At 44.0% G+C, this 25352-nt stretch overlaps 1 protein-coding gene across 2 annotated transcripts in view; it reads right to left on the reverse strand.

Moving 5' to 3' along the window:
- Positions 1-3049: 3049 nt before the first annotated feature.
- Positions 3050-25352, reverse strand: part of npas1 (neuronal PAS domain protein 1) — a 36709-nt gene continuing 14406 nt past the window's right edge. The window contains exons 4-12 of one of the 2 annotated variants that reach the window (XM_069148122.1): positions 17986-18053; positions 16149-16238; positions 9550-9724; positions 9278-9390; positions 8624-8820; positions 8310-8416; positions 7946-8093; positions 6411-6523; positions 3050-6308 (exon numbers count right to left, since the gene is read on the reverse strand). In XM_069148122.1, coding sequence (XP_069004223.1) covers positions 5218-6308; positions 6411-6523; positions 7946-8093; positions 8310-8416; positions 8624-8820; positions 9278-9390; positions 9550-9724; positions 16149-16238; positions 17986-18053 — 2102 coding nt within the window. In that variant the 3' untranslated portion in view covers positions 3050-5217. Of the gene's footprint in view, positions 6309-6410; positions 6524-7945; positions 8094-8309; positions 8417-8623; positions 8821-9277; positions 9394-9549; positions 9725-16148; positions 16239-17985; positions 18054-25352 lie in introns of both variants that reach the window. The other variant, XM_069148121.1, reaches the window with a different exon arrangement.

Raw genomic sequence — 25352 nt, forward strand, 5'->3', positions numbered from 1 at the left:
TTTGAGCCGACACCAAAAGAGTGTTTTTCTAACATTCATAATTTTCACATTTAGTTTATTTAGTTTTCTGTTTTCTTTTTAAAACGATACTAAGGCTGTTTCAAAGCCTTCCCTCACACGCCAGCAGTAAAATTACAGATAATGAATCTCTTCTTTCTGTCTTAATTTTGTTCTTTTTCTGACATTTCTTTGGCCCAAACGTACCCTGCAGGTCTAGAAATAGAGGACGTGGCTTATTAAACCACCCACCACATGTACAATTTAAAATGAAGAATGTCAGCTTGCCCAAATGTGATGAAACTGATGAAATCCCAGGGGCACCGAGACATAAAGGAGTTTTGAAAACACAAACTCCATGATAAAAAAAAAAACATATATATTCGAATAGAAAAAGAGACTAAATGTCCAAACGTCTCTTTGAATCAAAAACCTTCCATTGCGGCACATTATCAGCACATACCTGTGACCCAACGCCTCTAAGAAAGTTATCCTATTTTTCCAGATTATGCAAACACGGCCAGTAAAGTGTGTTCGTGCTGTCAGAGTCAGGAGTTACTCTGCCAACAGTGGGAGTCAAAAGATGTACAAACTGTCCACACACTCATGCTGTACATGAATAATTTTTATAATGAGCTGCTCGTCTCCAAGCGTGAATATGTGAACTGAGCAGAGCAGCGTGTGGTTGTTGCATGTGTGTGTAAATGTGTGTGTGTGTGTGTGTGTGTGTGTGTGTGTGTGTGTGTGTGTGTGTGGGAGTGTGTGTGTGGGAGTGTTGGCGATGGGGGGGCTTTGTCTGTGATAACTATCGCTGACTGGGTTAGGGCGAAGGTCTGTGATATCTCCCAGCCATCGACACACAGTGTTGCTGTTGAGACTCACCTCAGAGTCACCCTCTCTCCCTCTCTTCCTCTCTTCCTCCCCTCCCCTCCCCTCCCCACCGCCCTCCCTCTCCTTCGCTTATTCCCCGGGCGTTTCAGCGCAGTTTTGTGTTTCACATGCAGGCTGCGACCATATAGATGGCGGCTGCAGTGTGACCAGCAACACCCCACCTCCTCCACCACTGAACCCCTCACAGCTCCATCTCCCTCAGATCCTCTTCTACCCTTTCGCCCTCGAGTCCTTTCTTTCTGGACTCCTCCTCACGTCTGCCTCTCCTACTCCTCCTCCTCCTCCTCCTCCTCCTCCTCCCCTCCCCCCCTCCTCGCTTCCTCTCTCCTCTGTGGCTGCATCTGACTGCACAGGTCTGTTTGGCATGCAGGAGGCTCCTGAGGCCTGGCGCGTCTAAAGGGCAGGGCGCCCAGAGGCAGGAGACGCGCCCTCACTGACAAACACCATCTACCCCAGACCCTGAGCAGCTACAGGAACCGCAACGCAACCCAAAGACCAGGTCTAGCCTCATACATCTCCAAGCCTCAGCTTCCACATCTACACTCTCAGCCCTGAAAGTTGGAGTCGTAACCTCTGCTTATTGTTAGTGCAGAGTGCTCATCTGCTCTCAGGTGTTAAATGCCATACGTACGGATCAGAGGATCTGCCTTGAGAAGTGCATTAAGTATGGATTGGCCTTCTCCTGGCTGAGAGGAGAAAGAGGCGATTGTTAGGAAACAATGACAAAGATGGAAATCGTGCTGGGATGAAGGAAAGAGAGAGCGGCGGAGGTGTAGTGAGCTCATGTCAGGTGGAAACTGTCTGGGTGTCTCCCTCCATCCCTCACTCTATTATTCCTTCCCATATTTTTTACTCTTTCAAATGCATTTACATGTGCTGAGGTATTTCCCCCGGGAGCACGACTCTCATTCAGAGGGTAAGATAAGCCATCAAAGTTAGTGACAGAGAGGGCGTATGGGTGACTCAATGACAGGCTGAGTAGAAGGCAGTCAGGAGAGCTGCCATGACTTATGCTCATACACGCCCACACACACACATGCACACAATGATTTCAACTGCACAAGCCGCACCTTTACTTCGCTGTATAAAGACATTGCCCCGCAGGAAAGAAGCGATAAAGAAGAAAGGCTGTTTTGCGGCTCCGTTCGCAGCACATCAGCACATCAGCGCACACGCACACGCACACGCACACACACACACTTATACAGTATGGTTTTGCACGTACAATGGCATTTTCTCCCCAACAACTGCTCTTGTTTAGTATGCGCTTCCTTTGGTCTTGAGGAGGAATGATCCTCACTCTAATGAACTGGGGCCTGCCACTTGAATGTAAAACAGGATTTAACCCGTCTTCAATGTCAGAGCCCCTCCCTGGGGCTGCTTCAGACAACACACACATTCGCAAATTCATGGAGATGCACGCACACACACAAACACACGAGCAAACCAGCAGTGTGGACACACACACACACACACACACACACACACACACACACACACACACACACACACACACACACACTCACATGCACACGCACACGCGTGGTGATGCCGGCCGGCATATAGTCTCTCATTAAGTGAGACGCTCTCCATACTCTCTGTGCTTTTTGTGTTCATTTTAAAACCAATTTATGGCCAAGGCTTGGTTAAATCCAACACACTGGAGCAACGTCCTGCCAGGGTCACGCTCAACTGCTCCACACTTTACTTTTTTTTTGATTAAGGATTGATTTATTTATTTTTTCCACTTCAGAGACATGCAGGATGGCCCACTTTCTCCGTTGATAATGTGAGATAAATACGTATTGGCAGTAACACAGACATTTTTTAAAATATTTATTCTGGCTTGTCACTTGTTTGTTACTCTTAGCTGTGTGTTCTTTGGATGTTTGTTGGTCTTACTGTTCCTAAATGTTGTTTAAATACTTGAAATGTTAATGATTTGTGAAGAAGATGCATGTTAGTAACTGATATTAAGTCTAACAAATCCACTGTATTGAAATGTGAGAGAGGACTGAACCTGTTTATCTTTAAAAAAAAAAAAAAGTGTCCCAAATGATCTTTGAATCAAATATAATTATCTGAATCAATGCACTTTCATACATCATACACGTTGAATTTATGTGCTTGCAAAAGCAATACAAAAAAAACCAACCAAACCTTGAGTTGTGCTCCTCTAATGGAATATTTTATTGTTATCATCATCTGTATCACTGTTTGTATTTTTACATTGGTTCATTTTATTTGATGAGAGGGTGGAGTATTCACAAAGATGGGAGGATAGCGTTAGATTCACAGTGATGGGCAAGGGGTTAGCGGTTTAATTCAAGAACAAAAAAACAAAAAAAACAACGACAAAAAGAACCAAAACACACACACAAGCAAACGCGCGCACACACACATTCATACACACGTATTATACCAGTAAACGCCCGAGAATATGTGTGCTCACATATTTATATGTGACAGATCTGACAATTAGATTTTTTTTTTTTCCTGTCCGACATCAGAACGCGAGAAGTTGTTTCCACATAAACCGAATCCTCAGATCAGACTGTCGGCCGTAATCTCAATCTCCAAGAAAACAAAGTGCCAGAAGGCTTTCAACAGATTATAGAAATTCATGTGTATTTGGATCAAATTGTAGATCAATCTAAAAGACTATATTCCAAAGTGCTAAATAATTCTCATGTTTATTTCTCATGATTTATATCAGTTTATTACTGATCAATTTTACTTTACTCGCATGTTTTTGGCTGTAATGATACCAACATTTTTAAATGTTAAATATTATACTCTGGAATCAAAATCCTCAGTTGTTTGAGTATCTTTTAAACAACCACCACATTGTCTGACTTACCTCCTACTTGCACTAATTAAAAATTAAAGTTATTTCATTTTTTTTATGAAGAAAGTGTCTTGACATTTCACTTGTTTCAAACTTCATTTTCAGTTGAATTGAACTGAAACCAGCACCAGGATTATTCTGCTTTATTTTTATTGACCTCTTACGGTCGAATTTTAATGCCCACACGCGGTCTGTTTATTTGCCTGTCTTTTTAAAATGAGCATTTATCCCATCCACTGCACTGTGGTCAGGCTATGATATTAGTGACCACTCTTGCATCTGTTTTAACAGGATCACACATTGAGTCATGAAGTGCTTTGAGTTCACAGCAGAACATATTTCAGTAAGTGCTCAGAAAAAGGTTTGAATGACAAAAACACTTTTGTCCAGCACCATTTTCTCTCCTAAAGCATTTTTTAGAAATATTTTTTGAGAGAATAAAAAAAGGTATTTGGATGATATTGTACATCCAGTAAAATGACACTATTCTGTCCGTCTAGACATATTTTTTTGCCCCATTCTTCCATCTGTTTGATCTGGTGAAAAAATAATAATAAAAAAAAAATCAATAAAGACTTTAGAAAATAAAAAAAACAAGAATATGGCTTTCATACACAAACACAACTGCAGCATCATACAGAATATACTATAATTAATACTCAGTTAAACACATTACCTTCCTATAATCAAACAACAGTAGTGGCATCCTGTCTGCATTGCATTTTCTTCCCTTATATATAATGGAATGTCTGGGACTATTTTATTCATACTTTGCCCCAACAGTGTGCTTTAGGTATGGCTGACTGATGAATACTTTTTTTTAATTATTATTTATTAATATTCTGAGTCTCAGTACAAAACACCAGAAGTCTCTGGTCTCCATCTATTTTAAGGGAAACCCCATCATTTAATTCTCACCTGGAGCCCAGTGTAAGAGATGATTTGTATAATACTGCAATAATAAAAATGTATATTCCAAAGTCACTTTCATTTCTACAGACAAGTGTCTGACTCTTTCTACTGGTTTCAGGGTTAATTGGGTTAATTGGAGTGACAGTAACGGGGATGTGAGCTGAGGGTCTTTATGGTTTTGTCTCTATATACAATATGGCTTCTCTGAGTGGAAGAGACACATAAATCAACACAGTCATCTAGAGAAAGACACAGAGCAGAGTTCATTATTGTTGTAGAGACGAAAAGTCTTTAGGGACAAGCAGTCAAAAGTTTCCATGTCCCGTTTTCTCTGTGAGTTGCTGTCACTTGTCCACAGCAATCCGACACAATAAATTCCTATGGCAGCAACTTGTCACATATTTTAGATTGCAGTTATTCAACTCATTGTCCAATTAGTAACGTCCTCAGAGGCTTAATGTCCCGCCGCTTTTGTCTCTCCTGCCCTTTTCAATGTCTCTCTTGCTCTCCTGTCACTTCGCTCCGTCCTTCATTTTTATTTTCTCCTCTCACCTCCTCCCCTCGGAGTCTCAGTCCTCCTCTGTGCCCGCGGCCCCCCTCAGTCCATTCATACAGAAGGGCAGGCCGGAGGAGAAAGGGCTGTCAGATGGGGAGAAACCACTGAAGGGTGGCAGGCCGGCCAGCCGCTGTAGGTGGGGGAAGAAGGCCGGTGGGGGTCCCTTGTGGTGGTCCGAGCGTAGCTGCAGGCCATCACTGTGTCCCACGCTGTGGTGGTGGGAGGGGGGTAGCTCAGGTGGAGCGTACCGGATAGTGCTCGGGGCGTAGAGGCTCTGAGGGCCCTGCGGGCCGAGGGCAAGGGGGTGGAAGAGGACCCGCCCTGCTGCACCGCCTGCAGCCAGTCTCTGAAGCAGCTCAAAGTCAGGACAGTTACCTGCGCCGCCACTGCTCCGACTGACCACCCCCGACACAGCCCTCTCTTCACGGGGCAGCGGGGAGGACACGGACATGGCGGGGGACAGAGCTGGGGACGGGGGCGTGAACAAGCCTTTTGGTGGGGCTTCACTGCTGGAGGAAGAGTCGGGGATCGGGGTGGTGGGGCTGTCACCGTTGAGGCTGCTGGAAGGTGTGTGTGCATGTGAGGGCTGGGTCTGGGAGAGGTGTGTGTGCGAGGTGGAGGTTTGTGTGTGTGACCCCCAACGCCCCCCGGTGGTCAGGGCTTCGTGTTCAGTCTTGATGCCGGGGCTGCCCGGCAGGGGAGACGGGGTCACCACGCTCTTCAGCTGCTGGATCACAGCCCGGCCGTTGTGCACCCTCCCCCCCCTCTCCCCTCTGGTCGTGGTGTCTCCTCCTCGACTCTGTTTCCCTCCTCCCCCGCTGTCTTCCTGTTTCAATCTGTCGCTGTCTACCCCCTGGTCCCACTCTGTCTCTTCCTCCTCCTCTCCCTCGCTTTCGCTCGCCAGGTCCGAGGAGGCTGACACACTCTCCTCTGCGTGACGGAGCTCCTCCAGTCTGCGGCGGGTTACGGGAGGTGCGCCCTCAGGGTCGGACCTCAGCAGGCGCTTCCTCCTGTCCTCTGATTGGATGGCAGCGGTGTTGAATTTCTCTCTGCCTTTCGTGTCAGGGTCACTCTTTCCCGCTGAGCTCTTCACTGGCTGTGATCCTGGAGAGGAAGAGATATTTTTATGAAAAGGAGAGGAACAGGCAGGTATTTCTGTGCGTCAGTGGGCATCATGGGAAGGCAGTAATGTGTACAGAGTCATACCTCGGGCCTGAGTGGAGCTGTCAGTGGGGGACGAGCTCACTCGGAGTCGCTCGGCTCTTATGCTCTCTGGTAGCTGCTGCAGATCCAGGGGAGTGTCGGGCAACTCCGTTCGACTGGATGGAGAGATGTGAAAATGGAAAAGGGAGAAAAGGTGGACGTATACACAAATGATCATCTACCACTTAAAGCCACTTACACTTACAAAAAAAAAAAAAAATCCACTAGTTGTGTGCTGATTTGAGTGAATACTTAGAGATGGAAACAACATGTAATCAGCCTAATAACAACCTCCAATAGCCAAACTGCCTCACACCCTTCTAACCTAACACACACCCAGTCCTCCCTTAACACACACACATGCAAACAGACACATAGGCAGAGCCAACCCCTCAAGAGACACAAACACACACACAGGAAAAGCACCAAAACACACACTTTGCCCCACTCAGCAGCCCACCTATACACAACTAAGCTCAGACAAGGAGGAGGCTGTTGGAGAAGTTAATGAGCTCTTGTAATTACAGCACTAATTAACTAAAACACCATTCAGCCCCAAAATTCTGACATCCATTTGTTGTAATTATATAGCTTCAGTCCAATTAGCATTAAAATTCAGCCTCCTCCTCTTGTTTTTGTCTGACTGCTCTGTTGCTGTGCGCACATTTTATGTTCTGTGTGTGTGTGTGTGTGTGTGTGTGTGTGTATGAGCGCATTTTTTTCAAGGTCTGTGTAATGAATATATAAAGCCTTAACCAAAGGTAATTCTACATTTAAAGGGTCATTTATATTTGAATAGAGACGGTGCAGAGTTTTGAAATATCCTTTTATCAGTTCCAAAGCTTTTCTAATAGATTATGTCAAATAATTCAGAGTATTATTATTTAATTATGACATTAAATAACACTAAATACTGTATATTTAATCAAATATATATAATTCTATATAATAATGCTTTGTTGCTGAGTATTGAAGCTAAACAACACTGAGCAGCTGAGAACTCTGAGTTAGTAAGACTGAAATTATTTCATGCTACAGAAATAAATAAACAAAATGAATATTTTACAGAGCAGCATGAAAGGTTTACATTTAAGAAAGTGACACAGTAAACGTTTTTTTGAGCTCCACTTTTTTTTTAAATGTAAGAATTTGTTAGTTTTGTCATGATAATAGTTAAAACTGGAAAAATTGTCATCTGTTATCAAATTGATCTAAAATCTGTAAAAATAAGGATGACAAATGTTTTTGAGTCAGCAACATTTTACATAACAATTCAATATAAAAAATAAAAAAAATCCTATTAAAATCAATAGGCAGTGGTGATGTGTTTTGCTTTGATGTCACTATTTTATGAGTATCCTCACCAGTTTTCTGACATGTTGGAATCGGTGAAACTCACTATCCCAATAATCCTACCAAATTTCATCATCTATCCCTTCAAAGGATCTCGGCTCACAGCACGGTGCCTGCATATTTAAAGTGGGCTCATATCAGCTCTCCTGGAGACCAGACTGATGTTTCGCTGTGGTTGCACTGACCTCAGGACATAGTTAACCCAGATGACGTTGCGTTCGTGGGGGGCTTTGTGGTTGATGGAGACGGTGGCAGTGGACTGGATCCACAAGTAGCCTCCTCTCCTCTGGAGCCAGCGATAGTATCCCGTCACTACCTGGCCTTTCCTCAGCACTGAGGGGGAGACGGGTGGAGGGTGGAAAGAGTGGAGAGCAGAGAGGGCTCGTTATTGGTTTGGCAGTTCATGATAGTGGCAGCAGAGGGCGCCTATCACAGTAGGACAGGATGAGATTTCAACAGGCTCCTCTAACCTCCCAAGTTCAGATACTATGAAGAATCAGGGGGGTGGGGATGAACTTCACATATTACACGCGCATATGGATGACTCACAGTCCTCATGGCTCTGCCGGAGGTTTTCCAGGTCTTCTACATAGATGAAATGATAGCAGGTATGTCCCACCACCTCTGCTGGGGTCAGATCCATATACTCCGAGATCCTGTAAAGCAATGCAAGAAAAAAAAACAAACGCTTGTTCACTTAACAGAGGCAGATGTGTCAATTGAACCCAGTAACTGGCTGGGTACTCACGAGACAACCTGAAGGTGGGAGCACTCCGAAAAACAAAATAAAACTTGGCACATTTTGAAAAATATGCAGAGATACTCAGCATTCCTCTGACGTTATCTGTGCACAAAATCCTTACCTGTTCTCACAATACGTGACCTGTAGGTCCATGTTCACTCGGAAGACAAACATTTGGCTCTCCATGCGGACTTCATTAAGCGTGGTAGGGGGGAGTGTGTGCGCCAGAGCAACCAAACCCAGCGGTCGGCGCAGGGAGCGCGTGGAGCCCGGAACAAGTGCAGGGCGGCAGCGGATTCGTCCCGTCACGTGGATTACCTGTCGAGCAGAATGTATTCCTTACACACAAAGCTAATTTACAAGAGGATGACAAAATAAGAATCAGGCGAAGTTTGAATTGATTGATGCACTGTGAGACAGTTACAAAACTAAGGACAAATAAAATGACAATAACAAGAATAGGAGCTCAGAAATATTACATTCATCAATGTACATTAAACAAGAAGAAGAACACAAACAAAAAGGAATGCGGCAGCTCTGCTATTACAGCAGTGAGTGCAGTAAACTGTGTTATGTGCGGCGGCTCAGTGTGAAATAAGGTCGCAGCCATAAAATATACAGAAAACGACCAAGCTGACGGTGCTATGAAACTCTGGGAGCACAAAACAAAATGGCTCTGCTTGTGTTTTTACCACTTCAAGAACGAGTAGGTAAATTAAAGCATGCATAACACAAGATATGTTTTCAAATGGTGGCGAGTTATTTCCACAGCTACCTTGTATCCAGAAGACTTGACATGCAGGCCTCGTTTGGTGAGCGTGGATTTCATGCGGATGAAGAAGCCACGGTCAGGAGGTTCGTCAGCAGGAGAGTGAGGACTGGATGGAGCTGCTGAGAAGGAGAGCAGAAGAAGAATTTTACAATACATTTAAATATTGTTATTTTGTTTTGATTATGCAAACTGAATTCAGTAAATTAATAAAAAAATAATATATTTGCTTTTGTTTATTTCTATTTTCTTGCTATAAATTGACAGCATAACCGTACCGGGTTCAGGGGTACCAGCCAGGGAGGAGGTGGATGCGGAGCTGGAGGCGCTCTCAGGGACCGTGTGGCAGCCGGCCTCGGCCCGCAGATGGGGCCTGATTCCCAGCCGCTCGGCCATCTCGACGTGGTCCGCTGGGTGGATGTAGTCAAACACGCTGCTGCCGGTCAACTCCACCTGAAGGAGAGCACACGCCGATGAAAACCACATACTTGGGAGCACAAATAAATACACACAAGTGAGCCAGCGCGCACACACGCATACGCACACGCACACACACACACACACACACACACACACACACACACACAGAGGTAAAAAAAATCTATATATGTTATGACAGGAAAATGAAAGCGCTGCTCAGCATTACAACTCAACAAGGAATGTGGAGGTTGTAAGACACACCCCACCCCACCGCCCCAACACACACACATACATTTAAGTCCAGTCTCAGTGGACCGAGTGACTACAGTGCTACACAAATAAAACCAAGGGAGATAAAAATCAATTGTATTTGCTGATTAAAAACAGGTGAACTCCAACTATCTCCAAAGGTCACATTACTATTCTTCTTATTCCCCGTGTCCCTCCCAGCTCCTTCATTCAGTTCTAGTCAATCCCAGCAGACATAATGAGCAGTGCAACAGCTCATACAGCTCTATATGATCCTATCATCATAATGCATCATAGTCGCATCTCTAATCATTTAAAGGTAATAATGGCACTGCTCTTGCACAGCATCCATAAAAGCAGCACAATTGGAGAAGGTGTGATTCCATCTGAAGCCCTATAAAGGTGTGTGTGTGTGTGTGTGTGTGTGTGTGTGTGTGTGTGTGTGTGTGTGTGTGTGTGTGAGAGAGCGAGAGAGAGAGAGAGAGAGAGAGAGAGAGAGAGAGAGAGAGAGAGAGAGAGAGAGAGAAAGAAACAGAAAGGGGGGAGAGAGTATGCCTGCTTCCACGCATCCATGCAGCTTCTATTCCATCTGTGAATATATGTGTGCGTGTTCATGTGTGTTTGTGTGCTGAATACCATTCCATCTGATAAAGCCGTGGCTGCAGCAGCCTCACACCCTTGTCTGTAGGACACAGCCATTTATTACCGGATTAGAGCCATTTACTGCAGGCTTTATGGGAGCTTCAGCAGGCCCTCAAGGACATCACAGCCGGGGGAAAGGAAGAAGGGGAACAGGGAAGGCGGGAGCAAAGGAATGAGAGCGCTTGAGGATGAGTGAACAGAGAGGGGAGGAAGGATGGAGGAAACCCCAACGAGTGAGGATGGAAGAGTTTTTTTAGTCCCAGACATGCAGGGCTTTATTTCTTGAGACATGGCCTTCTTTTTGAATTTGTGCCACCGGTAATAAACAGATTATTAAATATTAAATTTGATGGGCAACATATGTGGTAATTCTCCTCCAGACTGACAAACTGTGCTACACCCAGACATTAAAAATACCTATTTTGATATGTATTTTAGCATTTATAAACCCTTTCTATGATTTGTGGGTTTAAAAGATGTTTTGCTTGTATTTGATAGCGACAGTCAAGATGAGGACAATAAATACGGCTAAGGAGAGGGGAGAAGATAAAAAAAAAAAAAAAAGGATTCGCAGACGAAAGGGAACCGAAGATGCTACAGTCAGTTTGTATGCGTCTTACCATCAGATCACTGGATAACTGAAGATTCAGGTTTTAAAGGCCACAGCAAGTCAAATGCTGAATGCAGAATTTAAATGAGATGACTTGTAAAAAAAATATTTAAAAAATCCTATCTCCCTGTGTCCATTATTCTTTCACTTCTTGTTATATTGCTAATATATGTTAAGGAATAATTTCATATCTTTATATATACATGTCTTTTTCTGTATTTATTTTCCTGAAGACTTTAAATATTTGTAAAGACTTATCTCAAACTTTGGAGTAATGTATCAAGTGTAACTATTGCTATACCCTCCCATCACTTAAGAGCACCCTTGCACTAACAGAGTAATATAATAGGTTTGGATCTCATTAGGCAAAAACGTCCACTTCCAAAGGTTGTGGTTGAGGTGTGATTTATTTATTTCTCCTCCTGATCAAACAAGTGAGAATGTGAGGCCACTTTTAAGTTTGTCCATAAATAATTTTTTGTTTTATGAAACAGCATTTAAATGTAATGACCTGTAATTATAATATAATTAATACTTGTCCGGTGTATTAAAGGGGTTACATGGGAAGCTCAACAACATCCTGAATCTAAAGTGTTTATTTTTTTTTGCTGATCCCTTTCCTCTTCACTTTCAGATTTATGTAACATTATCAGTGTAATTACTTTTCTGTGGTATCCCCTTTTGAGTCTGACATCAAAATGGATTAATTCATGAATGTTTTCAAATTAGGAGTCATTATGAGGCTGGATAATTGATCAAATAAAATAATTGGGTTTGGTTTCTTTAAATTCTGGATGAACCCAGCTTTAAGCATTTATTTAAAATTTTAGGTTTGATCACGATCCATGTGTCTGTCTGTCGTTTTCAAACAAGGACTAAATTCACCTCTGCTCAGAACACTGGACGAGCCATCTGAAAGAGACACAATCCCCCGGCCCTGTGGTATTGGAAAACAAGGTAGAGAGACAAACAGGTCCTTATGGGCTTTACCGGGCTTAAGACCTATCCGAATAATATCACTCCATCACAGGCAGGAGGGAGGGATTGAAAAAAGATCAGACAGAAATGAGAAGACGAGAAAGAGACGGAGCGATTGAGAGGATGAGTCAGGCTCAGACATAAAAACAGGTATAGAATGTGGCGCAAAGGGAGACGTGAGGAGAGACCGAGATCATTCAAATCTCTCAGAGTGAGTGTGTGTGTGTGTGTGTGTGTGTGTGTGTGTGTGTAAGCACATAGCGCGCCTCTGTTTCTCTGTGTATGTGACTAGACTGTCTGTTTTTATGTCTCCGTGTGTCATTGTGTGTCATTGTTTGTGAGTAGTTGTCTGTCAGTGCATCTGTGTGTGTGTGTGTGTGTGTGTGTGTGTGTGTGTGTGTGTGTGTGTGTGTGTGTGTGTGTGTGTGCGTGTGTGTATATGCTGATATGCACGTGCATGTACGTATGGTGGTGTGGTGGGGATGGAGGGCAGCGAGCAGGGGAAGGAGAGACATGATATAAATAATAGCAGGGGGCTTTAATATGTATGAGGCATCCGGGCAGTGGTCCACAACATACTCTCAGCCCTCAGCCTTCACTGACTGATGGGAGAGGAGAGAGGGAGGGGGGCGGGGGGGGGGGGGGAGACGGGGGGGACGGGGGGGCGTGGGGGCTGCATACTAACCATTTGCAGATCAATTCTCTCCTCCCTCAATCTACCATCCTTCCTCCCTTCTCTTTACCCCATTTATCCCCTTTTTTCTCCTCCAAGCCCGCCCCCCCGCCCCCCCCCCCCCCTTTCTTCTCCATCCTTTCCATGTCTCCTCCCTCCGACTCCTCCTCATCTTCTCCACCCCTTTGTCTCTCCATCCATTCTTCCCTTGCCTCCTCTGCTTCCCAGGTTTATCCCCGTTCTTTGAGCCCGGAAACCCAGTGAGAGAAAGAAATGATACCTGTAGGCATCGGGGGAGTGGCCGACGGGCTGTGCCCTTGGTCAAGGTGCCTGACCTGGGCTAAGCCGGCTAAGCAACCCCACTGTCAGGGGAGCGGCCCACGGTGTAAGCCAGGGCAGAGGGGTCAGACAGGGGGGGACAGGAGACAAAGGGGCGGTCCACAGGGGCGACATGCCCTCTAAAACAAACCACCAGTTATACTTTTTCACTCAGAGCATCATTTGTTTGTCTGTCCTTCCCCTCTCCCCTGCGTCCGTCTCCACTCACCAAAAAAGTATGTCGAAGTGTTTTTGTCCTCTCCCTCCCACCTACCCCTTCTCTCTTTTTGTATGTTTTTCTTCCTCATCGTTTGTGTCCATAAACATACTATATTCTCCCTCTTATATATCCCCTAACTCACTCGATCTGCCCTTTCGGGGTGTCTCTTTCTGATCATAAACCTTCACTGTCCCTGCCCGCTCTTATATTTTCGGGAAGGTAAACATAGCGTTGTGTGCTCAAGGTTTTGAATGTAATCTTCGATCATAAATAATTTCATTAGAATGCTGATGGCTTAGGTCCTGTTTGAGTAGATGTGATGGGTTAGGCCATCTGCTCAGCTGATAAGAACAGCTCTGTTTTATTAGCATCTCCACCAAAGCCTCGGCTGTCTTGTTTACCTAGGCAATCCCAAGGCGAATTTCATTCCTACTGCACATTTAAACTCTATTTACACACTCAGACTCGTTCTCCTCTTTACCACTCTCTCTCTTTCTCTCCTCCATTCCTGCTTCATTTCTTTCTCTCTCTCGTAATTGTCTGTCTGCTTCTCTCTGTTTCTCTGGATCTCCCTTTTTGTTCCGTCTTCTAGCTGCCACCACTCCTGCTGTTGGCTTGTTGTCTTATAACTTCTTTGCCCTGACATGTTTAATCTGTACAAATGAGTGTGCACATTTGAATTAATTGCGTATGTGTATTTGCAAAGTGAAGACTCCAAAAACTCTAAGGCAAATTTAAACCACTCTTGTCTTTATCTTCCATGCACGCACACTGAATTCCTCGATTCAGGACAGTTTAAAGGACAGGCTGGCTGTGTTCACCTCCAAGTCTGTGACATTTATCATAATAATTGCATGTCCATATGTACATTAAAGAAGTTATTTTGTGTTTTTCTTAAAGAGGAACTTAACACTTCCTGCAAATCTTATTTTTGTATGTGCTTTAACTCGTCACCTGGAGAGGAAAGTGCATGTGTGAGCACACCCAGCATCAGTGATGGTTAAACAGGCTTGAGAATTCAACCAAAGAGGACAGAACAACACTGACTTGTCTGCATTACTTTTTAACAAAAGCTGAGGAAAGACTTTTAGTAACATGAATCGAGAAGCAACATCTCCACTGCAAATTTGCTCGCTGCAATTTGTGTAATGTAGAATGCATTTTAATAACACTAATAGCATGTAGTAGTGCAGTCAGGATACAAGACTGCAAACACTTACTGTCGGTATATAATTAAAGAATTATATGGCCTCCGACATCCAGACATGTTCAGTCCAACTCTCTGGTGTTGCAATGGTACCGTCGTTGTTTCCAAGATTACACTTGCACATTTCACACACTGTTTATAATATTTACATGTGCACAAGAACATATTTTTGTACTTTTTCTTTATCGTGACATTGTATTTATAAACCACCTTTCTTTGCATGAGTTATATTTTCTCACTTTGTTTGCTGCCTCGTCGTTTTTAGTTTTGATTGTAATGCACCACTACATCAAGTCAAAATTCTTGTATGTGATAACTTGCATGGCAATAAATCTAGTTCTCATTCAATGACTGAAATGCAACAATGAACAATAGGTGGACTTCCCCTATTCTATGTGTGGAGGTATAAATTTAGCTCAAATACAACAATCTGTAGTCTGTGCAAAAATGTATTGTGACGTTCAGCAGAAAATAAAGATGATTCAGCAGTCTGAAGCCACAAAACATCTGCATCGTGTCTTGTAAACAAAACTACATGCAGCTACCAGTACAGTATCCCTTTGCCATGGCTAAGCAAGGAAGATCTATCGACATTATACTCTTATAATATACTCTTATACTCTTAGTCATTTCATAGATGACTGTAACTTTGGTGGACACCCATTTGATTTGTCTGCTCTGTTGCCACCATCTCTTACACCGGAATAATAACAGTGATCAGTGAGTTTTAGACCTACACGAGAGTTTTCCTAACAAGAAATTTTTTTTTACTTTAATGTTGCCAATGTTATCCCCCAATCACAGCAATTTTGCACGTAAAAAAAACCCACTCAATTATTTCTGTTATTGTGGCACTAATTTCCCTCTTTCTCTCTCGTGTTGTACCCATTCTTCTTACTTTGAAACATCTCTCTCTTATCACACCTCTCCTCCTTTGCTCCCCCTCTCTTTCGCTCTCTGGCTGTCTCTATCTATCTTCCCATCCCCCTTGGTGTTTTTCCCCCTCCCTGCAATCAATGTGGCTTTTAAGATGCCTATCGATTTGTTCCCCTAGACAGGCCCAGCGCGCTGGGGCGACACTTTGATTGCTGGGCCAGTAATTACTGTTATTATTTATGCATCTGGGCAAAATGGCAGGACTTAACATTCACAGTACAAGAGGCCACAGGCAATCAACAGAGGTGAGCACCTGGAGAGGGAGAGAGGGCGGCAGAGAGAGGCAGAGAGAGAGTAGCTTTGCCCCTGTGAGAGTTGCACTCCAGAGATGAACGCGAAGAGTGCAGTCAAAGATATTCACACTCACTTTCACACACGCACGCACGCACGCGCACACACACACACACACACACACACACACACACACTCTCCTGGGAGGGGATAATAAAGCAGAAGCAGAACACTGGCACATGTGTGCAAATGCACTTATATACAAAGGATTAGTCAAGTGTGTGTGTGTGTTTGAGAGAGTGAGCGAGAGAGAGCGAGAGAGAGAGAGAGAGAGAGAGAGAGAGAGAGAGAGAGAGAGAGAGAGAGAGAAAGAGAGAGATGAGGTCGTCTTACCTGTGAGAGTCCCAGGTAGATAGAAACTGTCTCCGAGATGTAGAGGAAGCGTCCCTCCTGACTGACCACAAACACAAAGCCATCTAGAGACTACGCACGGGCGCGCGTGCGCGCACACACACACACACACACACACACACACACACACACACACACACACACACACACACACACACATATAAAGGAAAACAGAAACAAGACAGACAAATTAGAGCAATTAGTGCGTATCGAACAAATTACAATGAGCTGGAGAACAAACAACCCGTCACCCCTCGGCCTCTCCTCTCAATTCACAAGTGTACTCACACACACACACACACACACACACACACACACACACACACACACACACACACACACACACACACACACACACACACACACACACATGCATAAATGTGCACAGACATGACACAACCCCCATAGACAGAAGCTGCAGCGACACATAACAGCTGAGCACAAGACCTGCATTATCAAACACATGGAGAAATATACAGAGGCCGCTACATCGCACATGTGCACATCCCCAAACGCACATGTAAACAAAGTGAGCAAAGAGACATGAGAAACTGAGTTTATAGGCCAGGGCTGTTTCAATCAACTGTAATAAACTAGAATAAAAAGAGTCAAAGCTTGGTCCTGGATCATCTGCAGCCACGCAGACAAAAAGACACATCGGTACAGACACAGACGGAACCAGAGTCATTACAGCCTGCAGTGATTCTAATGAGAAGTGAAAGGTATACAGGCAGCCCATTAGAGGGGACTGCTTCAGAGAATAATATTAATCGTCATAACAAGCATCTAGGAGTGAGCCGACGCAGATTCAGCCTCACAGACAAGCACACATGTGCCACTTTGCTCTAGAAAAATGATTGCTATTTTGGCGACCCAGTGCTTAAAGTGGCAGTGGTAATTTATGCAAGTGACACATCCAGTATGCAAATATGTGGCCGGGGTGTGGGGCGTCGTGTGTCGCGGCGAAGAGGAACCAGCCGCCTGAATGTCGGAGAACTAAAGTGCAATTATCAGGCTATTACGGCGGGAGGACGGCTGGGAGGGAAGAATCATACAGTTTTTCTGGAGCGTTAATTTGATTTCTATCAGCGCCATTCCCTAAGCCTTCCTTCCTCTTTAAAATGCCAGAGGAGAGCAGACATATGCGATGTTTCTTTGTTTTAACACAACCTTTTCACTTCTACATTCTCATCTTCTATTCTTTCTTTTTTTTTCCCCTCTCTCTCTCTTTACCTGTTCCCACTCCTACCTGTCTCTCTCCTCCCTCAGCCGCCTCCAAAGTAAAGTCTGCAGTGTTACCTTTGTCTTTTGTCTCTACATTCTGCGTTTCGTCACCCCTTCAGCCCTCCTGCCCCAGAATACCCCTCAGGCTCCATTCATCTGTCAGTGCAAAAGGGAGGCATTCTTTGGCAGCCGACAATATCGTCCGAACATCTGAGGTTAATGAGATGTGTGCGACTGTGTATGTGTTTAGCAGCTTGCCTGGAAATGTAAGTGGAGGGAGGAAGACTTGAGCCAGTGCAAACTGTGATCACATATGGCAGCGACATACTACAGAATAATTAGGAGACAAATGGCCTGGTCTGTGAAGGAAAATACAAATTTAACCTTGTGATCCATCTGAAAAACAAAAGCTTCTCAACATAAACATTAAAGCCTCGCTATCCAAAGAAAACCAGACAGGGATTAAGTGTTCCTTTACGGGATTGAATAAACCTTTTAAAAAGACTACAGTCGCTGATTCATCAGGGAAATACATGTAGTTGCTTGATATCATCATAATCATGACACAAAAGAAGGAGGGTGCTGTGGTCGTTACCTGCAGGAGGTGCGCCCCTAGGTGCTGCTCAAACATGTCAGTGGCCAGAGAGCGAGATGATCGTCTGACTGCAGAGAGAAAGGAAACAAACACATCAGATACGGACTAAATTCAACATGACCTGTTGATATTCGGACTATAAAACGGATTGTTTTTGTTTTATCATCAGCAGGCCTTTTTCACCGCAGGCATTTTGACCTGTGGGAGAAGCAGAGGTTTTACTAATAACATGCCATTCATTATATGATACACACCTTTGTGTTTCCTACTTTGGCATGGCAATAAATCTCCTATGAAAAAAGCAGAAATACTGCAGACAAACCTCCATGCTCAGAATTTGGCAGTAATGATCAGGCGCTGCCATTATGAAGAGACATTTCATTTGCAATTGATTTATTATTTTAAATACAGATGTTAGACCGTTTCTGCCGGCGTAGCACATACTGTGGACGAAACTTTAACCCCTCAGGCCAAATGATTTCTCAGATATTGAGATATTTTTAATTTAATTTTGAGGAATGAAGGTGTGTCCCAGTTTGAGTTCCACAGTGGAGTTATGTTTCATGAGGTTCCCAATCTCTCACTTCTCTGACCGTCTGTCACAATATGGTCAGCTCGCTAATAAAAGTAAAAAAAAAAATGCCACATGACACATTTGAAATATTATCAAGAAATTTGATGTGTATCTTTACATTTGCAGAAAAGAAGAAAAATTGCAGCAAGAAGCGAAAAAAATGACAAGAAAAGCTGAATATTTGAACGCACATTTGTAGTATCAGGAAAGATATTGTCAAACCTGGCAGTTATTCCACCTCAGGCTGGGTTAATACGACTTAGACATATGAGTAATTATACAAAGTGATCTGTAAACAGTGGGCTTTTGTGAAAATGTTGCATCTCTGTGATGTCTTTACATCTGCACTGAAATGAAAAGTGAAACTTGAACCAATTATGTCTGATCGTGTCTGGAAAACGATCTCGCATGAGGAGGGGCGCTATGTGATGCACACCGCTCAATCTCAACCAGACGCGCAAACAAACAAACACACACACACACACACACACACACACACACACACACACACACACACACACACACACACACACACACACACACACACACACACACACACACACACACACACACACACACACCTAGTGTCTGCATCACCACTCTTAATGCATCCCAAACACAAGCTATCAGAGCTGCTTCAGTGCCAAAGTGGTGCTGTTTACCGAGGCAATTACAATACAAATAGAGTTGGAGGTGGTTAGTCGGAGGGGAGAGAGGGGGGGGGGGGGTTAAGATAGGTACGAGAGGAGCAGAGAGGGTAGGGAAAATGAAAAAACACCAAGGAAGGCGAGAGTGATCACTTTCTCCCCAGCAAACGTGGGCACAGGGGCCTGCAGTGACATGGAAGATTAATTTAGCAATCAGCCGTATTTACTGTTTTATGTCAGAAAGAGTATGTGACGGTGTGTGTAGGCACCTGCGAGTGTGTGATTGCAAAAGTGGGGACCATATGTGAGAACTAATCACACTCCAACAAGGCTGCTTTTGAACACAATGTTCCCCATCCAGCAGAGACAAAATATGTGTGTATGTGTGTGCACGTAAATTGTGTGTGTACAAGAGGATATGAATGTGTGCATGTGGGCAAGTCTGCCTGCGCGACTTTAAGGATCAACGGATATCTGTGCGTATGTGTGTGTGTGTGTGTGTGTGTGTGTGTGTGTGTGTGTGTGTGTGTGTGTGTGTGTGTGTGTGTGTTTGCTGCAAGGCTGAGGGAAATCAATACACGTTATGACAGGAAAATGAAAGCGCTGCTCTGGGTTACAACTGAACACAGAGGGAGGGTTGCAGTGCTCATGCACGCACGCACGCACACACACACACACACACACACACACACACACACATACATACATACATATATATATATATATATATATATATATATATATATATATATATATATATATATATATATATTGCCCAGCTGCCTGCTTGTGATGTGGGCTTGGTGAATAGAAGAGGGAGGCATTCCATTAGAGCTATAGACACACACACACATACACACACACACTCCAGGAATACACACAGCGATGAATTCTCATGCACAGACTACACAGCAGCAACATGCCCTCCGATTAAACAACACAAGTACCGGCGCTCACACACACACACACACACACACACACAAACTCTCTCACACACACACATAAATACAGAGTTGCCGGACAAAGCCACAGTGGCATTGTGAGATTGGGGTCCCCCTGTGTGACAGAGTGTGAATATAAATAAGGCAAGTCCATTCAGGGCTATGAAAGGGGGTCTGGTGCTGGGACCCTTCAGCCTAGTCAGTCGCTGCCTGGAGGGGGATGGGGAGCCCATCTCGCTCTCTGCCTGCCTGTCAGGCTCCCTTGTGGGGCAGGGATGGAGCTGCAGCGCTGGGGAGTCTGGAGGAAGCAAACCCCCATTATGACCATATGAGAATGAATCAAAAAGGACACAAACACACCTTGATGTTAGTTTGCACATGCCACAAGAGTGAATAAAAATACTTGGTGTGTGTGTGTGTGTGTGTGTGTGTGTGTGTGTGTGTGTGTGTGTGTGTGTGTGTGTGTGTGTGTGTGTCCTGAGTGTCATGCCGCAGATCCCTGGAGGAGTGAAGGTGATGGTGGGTGATCAGTTGTGCTGAGTAGTGTCAGCGGGGCGAAGGAAACGCTGGATGTGACATGAGGCCGGCGGGGCTGACGGATGAGTCACACCCATGTGCACACACACATACACACAGACACAAATACACAGAGGACCATTTATTAAAGACTGCCATGGTACAATAGGGCGGCCAGGAAACCAAAACAGTGGACCTGGTGTGTGTGTGTGTGTGTGTGTGTGTGTGTGTGTGTGTGTGTGTGTGTGTGTGTGTGTGTGTGTGTGTGTGTGTGTGTGTGTGTGTGTGTGTGTGTGTGTGCACATCTGAAGAGAGAGTCTCACAGCGGTGTTGCTATCTCACCCTGAGAACAAAGATCCTTCTGTAGTGGTGCTGTGAAGCCCTTCTTCTATATATATATATATATACATATATATATATGTGTGTGTGTGTGTGTGTGTGTGTGTGTGTGTGTGTGAGAGAGAGAGTGAGAGTGAGGGCTTTACATTATTCTGTGTATATCCCTAAATATTATCACTTCTACAATATCTTGTCTAATCTTAAATTGTTCATTGTTCAAAATCCCTTATATGATGATTCAGATTTTTACAACTTGGGCCTTTTTTTTCCGTTGTTTTGGCCTTCGCTAAGTTCATAAGGTTGTCCTGCAAAAACCCGGCTGTGCAACAACGTCAACACAACAACAGGATAGCAACAAGAGACACAAGTGGACACACCAGCAGTGTAGACACGTTCTTGTAAAGCTGGAGTGCGTGGCTTTAACATATAATTGAACATCTGTTATATTCACGCCCTTTCACACAATGCTGATTGAACTTATCAGCAAACTTTCACAGCACACAAGATATTTAAAATCTGGTGTCCGATGTGACATTCCTGCACTGGACAGATGAATGCATGCTGGACGTGCTCTACGGGCAGAGCAAGAGAAGCAGGGATGTCAGCCGAGCCGGATAACTTCCAGGTTTATCCCCCATGCTAACCTGCATGGGGATAAAATAATTCAGACTTCTAGACTTTCCAAATGTTATTGGGCGGAACAGATCAAATTCGAACTCATGTAAGAAGTCATTTTGTGGGTGTCGTGATGCCCAAAACTATTTATCCACTATTTTCCAGCTGCCACAGGGTAGGCTACGGCAGGACGTGACGTGAGCATGTGTCAACGGTGTTTTTGTGATCACTCTCACTGGCAGGGGGAGGAGACAGATGTTCAGTGCGGCGGATAAAACTGCAAATGAGTCCACCCAAAACACTGGTAACTAACCCTCATCCGACAATAAACTGTGCATTCTTCATTTCATACAGGTTTGGACATCTTTGCTATTTGCATTGCCCCACAATCCTGCTCGTGGAGTTTGGGGGCATTCGTGTACATCTAAATTCTTTGTACAAAATGTTGCATCTCATACAGATGCACAGTTTTACCTTGTCTGGCTTGTTTAAATAGAAATCGGAGTACCTCCATTCAACAGAAAGTGGCAGCACTAAGATGGTACTTAGTCTGATAAAAGATTAATGTACCAGGATTCCACACAAGCGACTCCTGGCCTAATTGAATTGTTAGCAAAAGGGCATTGCTACCAACTGACAACTCCAATAAAGCGCTCCACACAGTCTGAGTAAACTAGTGACTTATTCAAAACCTGTCCGACTGCCTGCTGACTCATTCCTTGCTCTGTCTGACTTTGTCCTTGCTTTGTTTCAGTGCTTCCAGATCTTAGCAATTTCTTTAGTGAGTATAATGTTACCATAGAAATGGTGGCGCCTTTAAAATGATTTATGTGAGTGAACACTCGTATTTTTGACTGTTTCTTCTGTACGCACGCATGTCGTACGTCTGTGTGCAGACCTGGATCCAGGCCTGCGTGCACCTGTGATCTTTGATCGCTCCCTTCGGTCACACTCCCATTTCATTAGCTCCCCGGGACTCTGCTGTGAGGTTTAATTTCATTGTGGGAATGAGGGACAGAGTGGGACAGGGCGCGATCGGACACGTTAATTATAGTCCGACTCGCAGGTCAACTCTCAGGGTCTCCCCAGCGCCCCACGAGAAGAAAAGATTTGAATGACTGAATGAAAAATTTGAATGATTTTCATTATACCTCTGTCTAATACATAATTTAGTTCCAGTTAAGTCCATGAGAAATGGCCACACACCCAAACCTCCCCCTACTTACATGCACATACACACACTCACCGTCTTCCCTTCCACCCCCCCGGTGTCAACCTTTTTAACCAGGTTAGGGTGTTACCATGGGAACCAAACAGATAACAGACGCAGTGAACCCCCCCCCCTCCCTCTCTCTCTATCTTCTTATTCATCTTTGTCTCTCAAGTTTGGCTCAGCCGCTGTAGTTTTACCCTTTCAAAACAAGAGCCTGATCACATGCCAAGTTGTTTACTACCATCCAAATGTGACGTTTCGGATGTTCGACAGACAGTGAGAGAAAGGGTGACCCTAATCGCAGCGTCCTTCTCTGGCATAATTATCTTCTCCCTCTGACATCCATCCCTCCTTCCCTCCTTCCCTCTATCTCTCCTCTATCTCACCGTCTCTTTTCCATGGCTCCCTCGCTCCTTTTGCGGTCGAACATAATTTGAGTGCAATTAACTTCCCTTAAAAGCCCCGGCTGCTTTAAACGCTGTGAATTAGAGGGGAGGCAGACGCAGAGAGATCGTGAAGAGGTGGGGGAGACAGAAGGGAGGTGAGGGAGACGGAGGCAATGAAAGAAAGCAGAAGAGGGAGAGGGAGAGGGAGCGAGTGGAGGCAGAATGAAAGTCAATGTCACCAGCGCTGGCGAGGAGAGAGGTGTGTTTGACCTCACTAGCCGAGACAGTAAAACACTTCAGCTGGCCCTGTTGCTGGCAGTGAGTTGTCATTGTACTGCACCTTGTAAAAGACTGAGGGGTTCTCCAGCTGCCATATCGCACCTGTTAAAGGCTGATGTGCTCGAAATTTGATTTATTTTTCTGTTTCATCTAAAATACTCAAACTGTGGGAACTTCAAGATTTTAAAAAGATAAGTTTTGCTTTTATTCTTATTTTCTATCCTTAATGTTAAAGTTATACTCGCCAACTTATATTACCATGGCATTTACTGTTGATTGTAAATATTTGCTTGTCCCAGATGTCGTGGTATTAACTCATCTGTAGGCTTGTAAGTAACATGGAATTGCACAACAATGCAAAAGACAGGTTTGAGCTAACTACAAACCAATCTGGCATTAAATAGTTGCACAATACGCCACAATGAGTGCATTTCCGGCGATTGCAGTTTTTTTAAGCATCCCATTTTGTGTTGACGCATATCATGATGTCAGAAACTTGGATAAGCCTTTAACCCGGTTTTCAGAAACATGATTACAGTAGCTGGAGACCTCTTTACGAAACCAGGATACTGTTGCATGTTTTCTTCTCATCTTGGTTTCTGTTTTCTGCTGACTACCTGAGCAGCCACGGCTTCAGCCAAGTGATGTAACAGGAACACAAACAATGGTGGCAAAAAAAAAGCGCCACATCTCTGGAGCAATGAAGAAAGAGAGTTTTGTCTTTCAGTGATGAAAGAATTTAATATAGTTGGCAGTTTAGATTGGGGAGAGCTTCAACATGCCGACGTGTTAAAGCATGAATAGTGTATGGGCGACAGGACATCAGTAATGGTTGAGTATCCTCAGTGGCAGCCCGACACTATGATACTTCATATTTCCTGTCGCTCTCCTCTATCATTGCTGGCATTAAGGTGGACAAACTAAATCTTCAAAGTGATGTTGGCATTTACTAGAACAAAGTCGGGTCTTTTCAACAGTCAAATCAGATTCACAATGTCAAAATTCCCTGTTCATGTTGTAAATAACTCAGGCATCCAGTAATCAGAGACCAGGATACTAGTATTTCATGTTTAAGGTAATATGAAGAACCAGATTTCTCCGTTTTCCATGTAAATGTCATATCCCGAATATAATCAAAGCTGGGAGAAGCCTCATAACCAAGACACTCAAGTCCATTCAATGTCTCTCTCTGTACATGTTATGATCACAGCTTTTTAATTGCCAAATTAAAAGACCATTTTCAAATGTGTTTATGTTGTTGTTGTTTTTGTTAAAAAACAGAATATTAGCCAATATGTGATTATTGTTGTTTTCAGTTCTCAATGATTGACCTCAGAAATCCAGCAGTGGTCAGGCTCTGCAAGATACACAAAGGTTCAGGTGATCATACGGGTTTTAAAAAGCAACTGAACAGCAGCTAAAAACTCTTTTTACTGACATCATGTGGTTTGACTTCACTGAAGGGATGTAGAGGTGTAGTTCAGGGTGTGCAGATATGACATCACCGTTAGGCGCGGTGCAGCTGTAAGGGCACAGTTTTCCTGTCCAGTGAGGACATTGCCGCTGGTCTTATCAGTTTAGGTAATCAGGTAAACTCTTAGCTTGTTTGATCGATTGTGTCTCTGCTTTTTTTGTGATGCTGCTACTCTTCCCAGATCTCAGCAATTAACATGGTGAGTACAATCTTATCACAAGCAGGAGAAAGGTAAGAAACAGCTCCGATTAAAATAAATCGGACTTATCTCGTAACATGACATTTAAGAAGGCAGGGAAATAGGAAATAAAACTGTCCCGCAAAGCAAAATTTACTCAATATAGAGGTTTTGAAATATAAATGAGTTGGAATAGTCCTTGAAT

Source organism: Embiotoca jacksoni, unplaced genomic scaffold (assembly GCF_022577435.1).
Source record: "Embiotoca jacksoni isolate LCO1_2020_lvr unplaced genomic scaffold, fEmbJac1.0.p SCAF_14, whole genome shotgun sequence".
Lineage (NCBI taxonomy): Eukaryota > Metazoa > Chordata > Actinopteri > Embiotocidae > Embiotoca > Embiotoca jacksoni.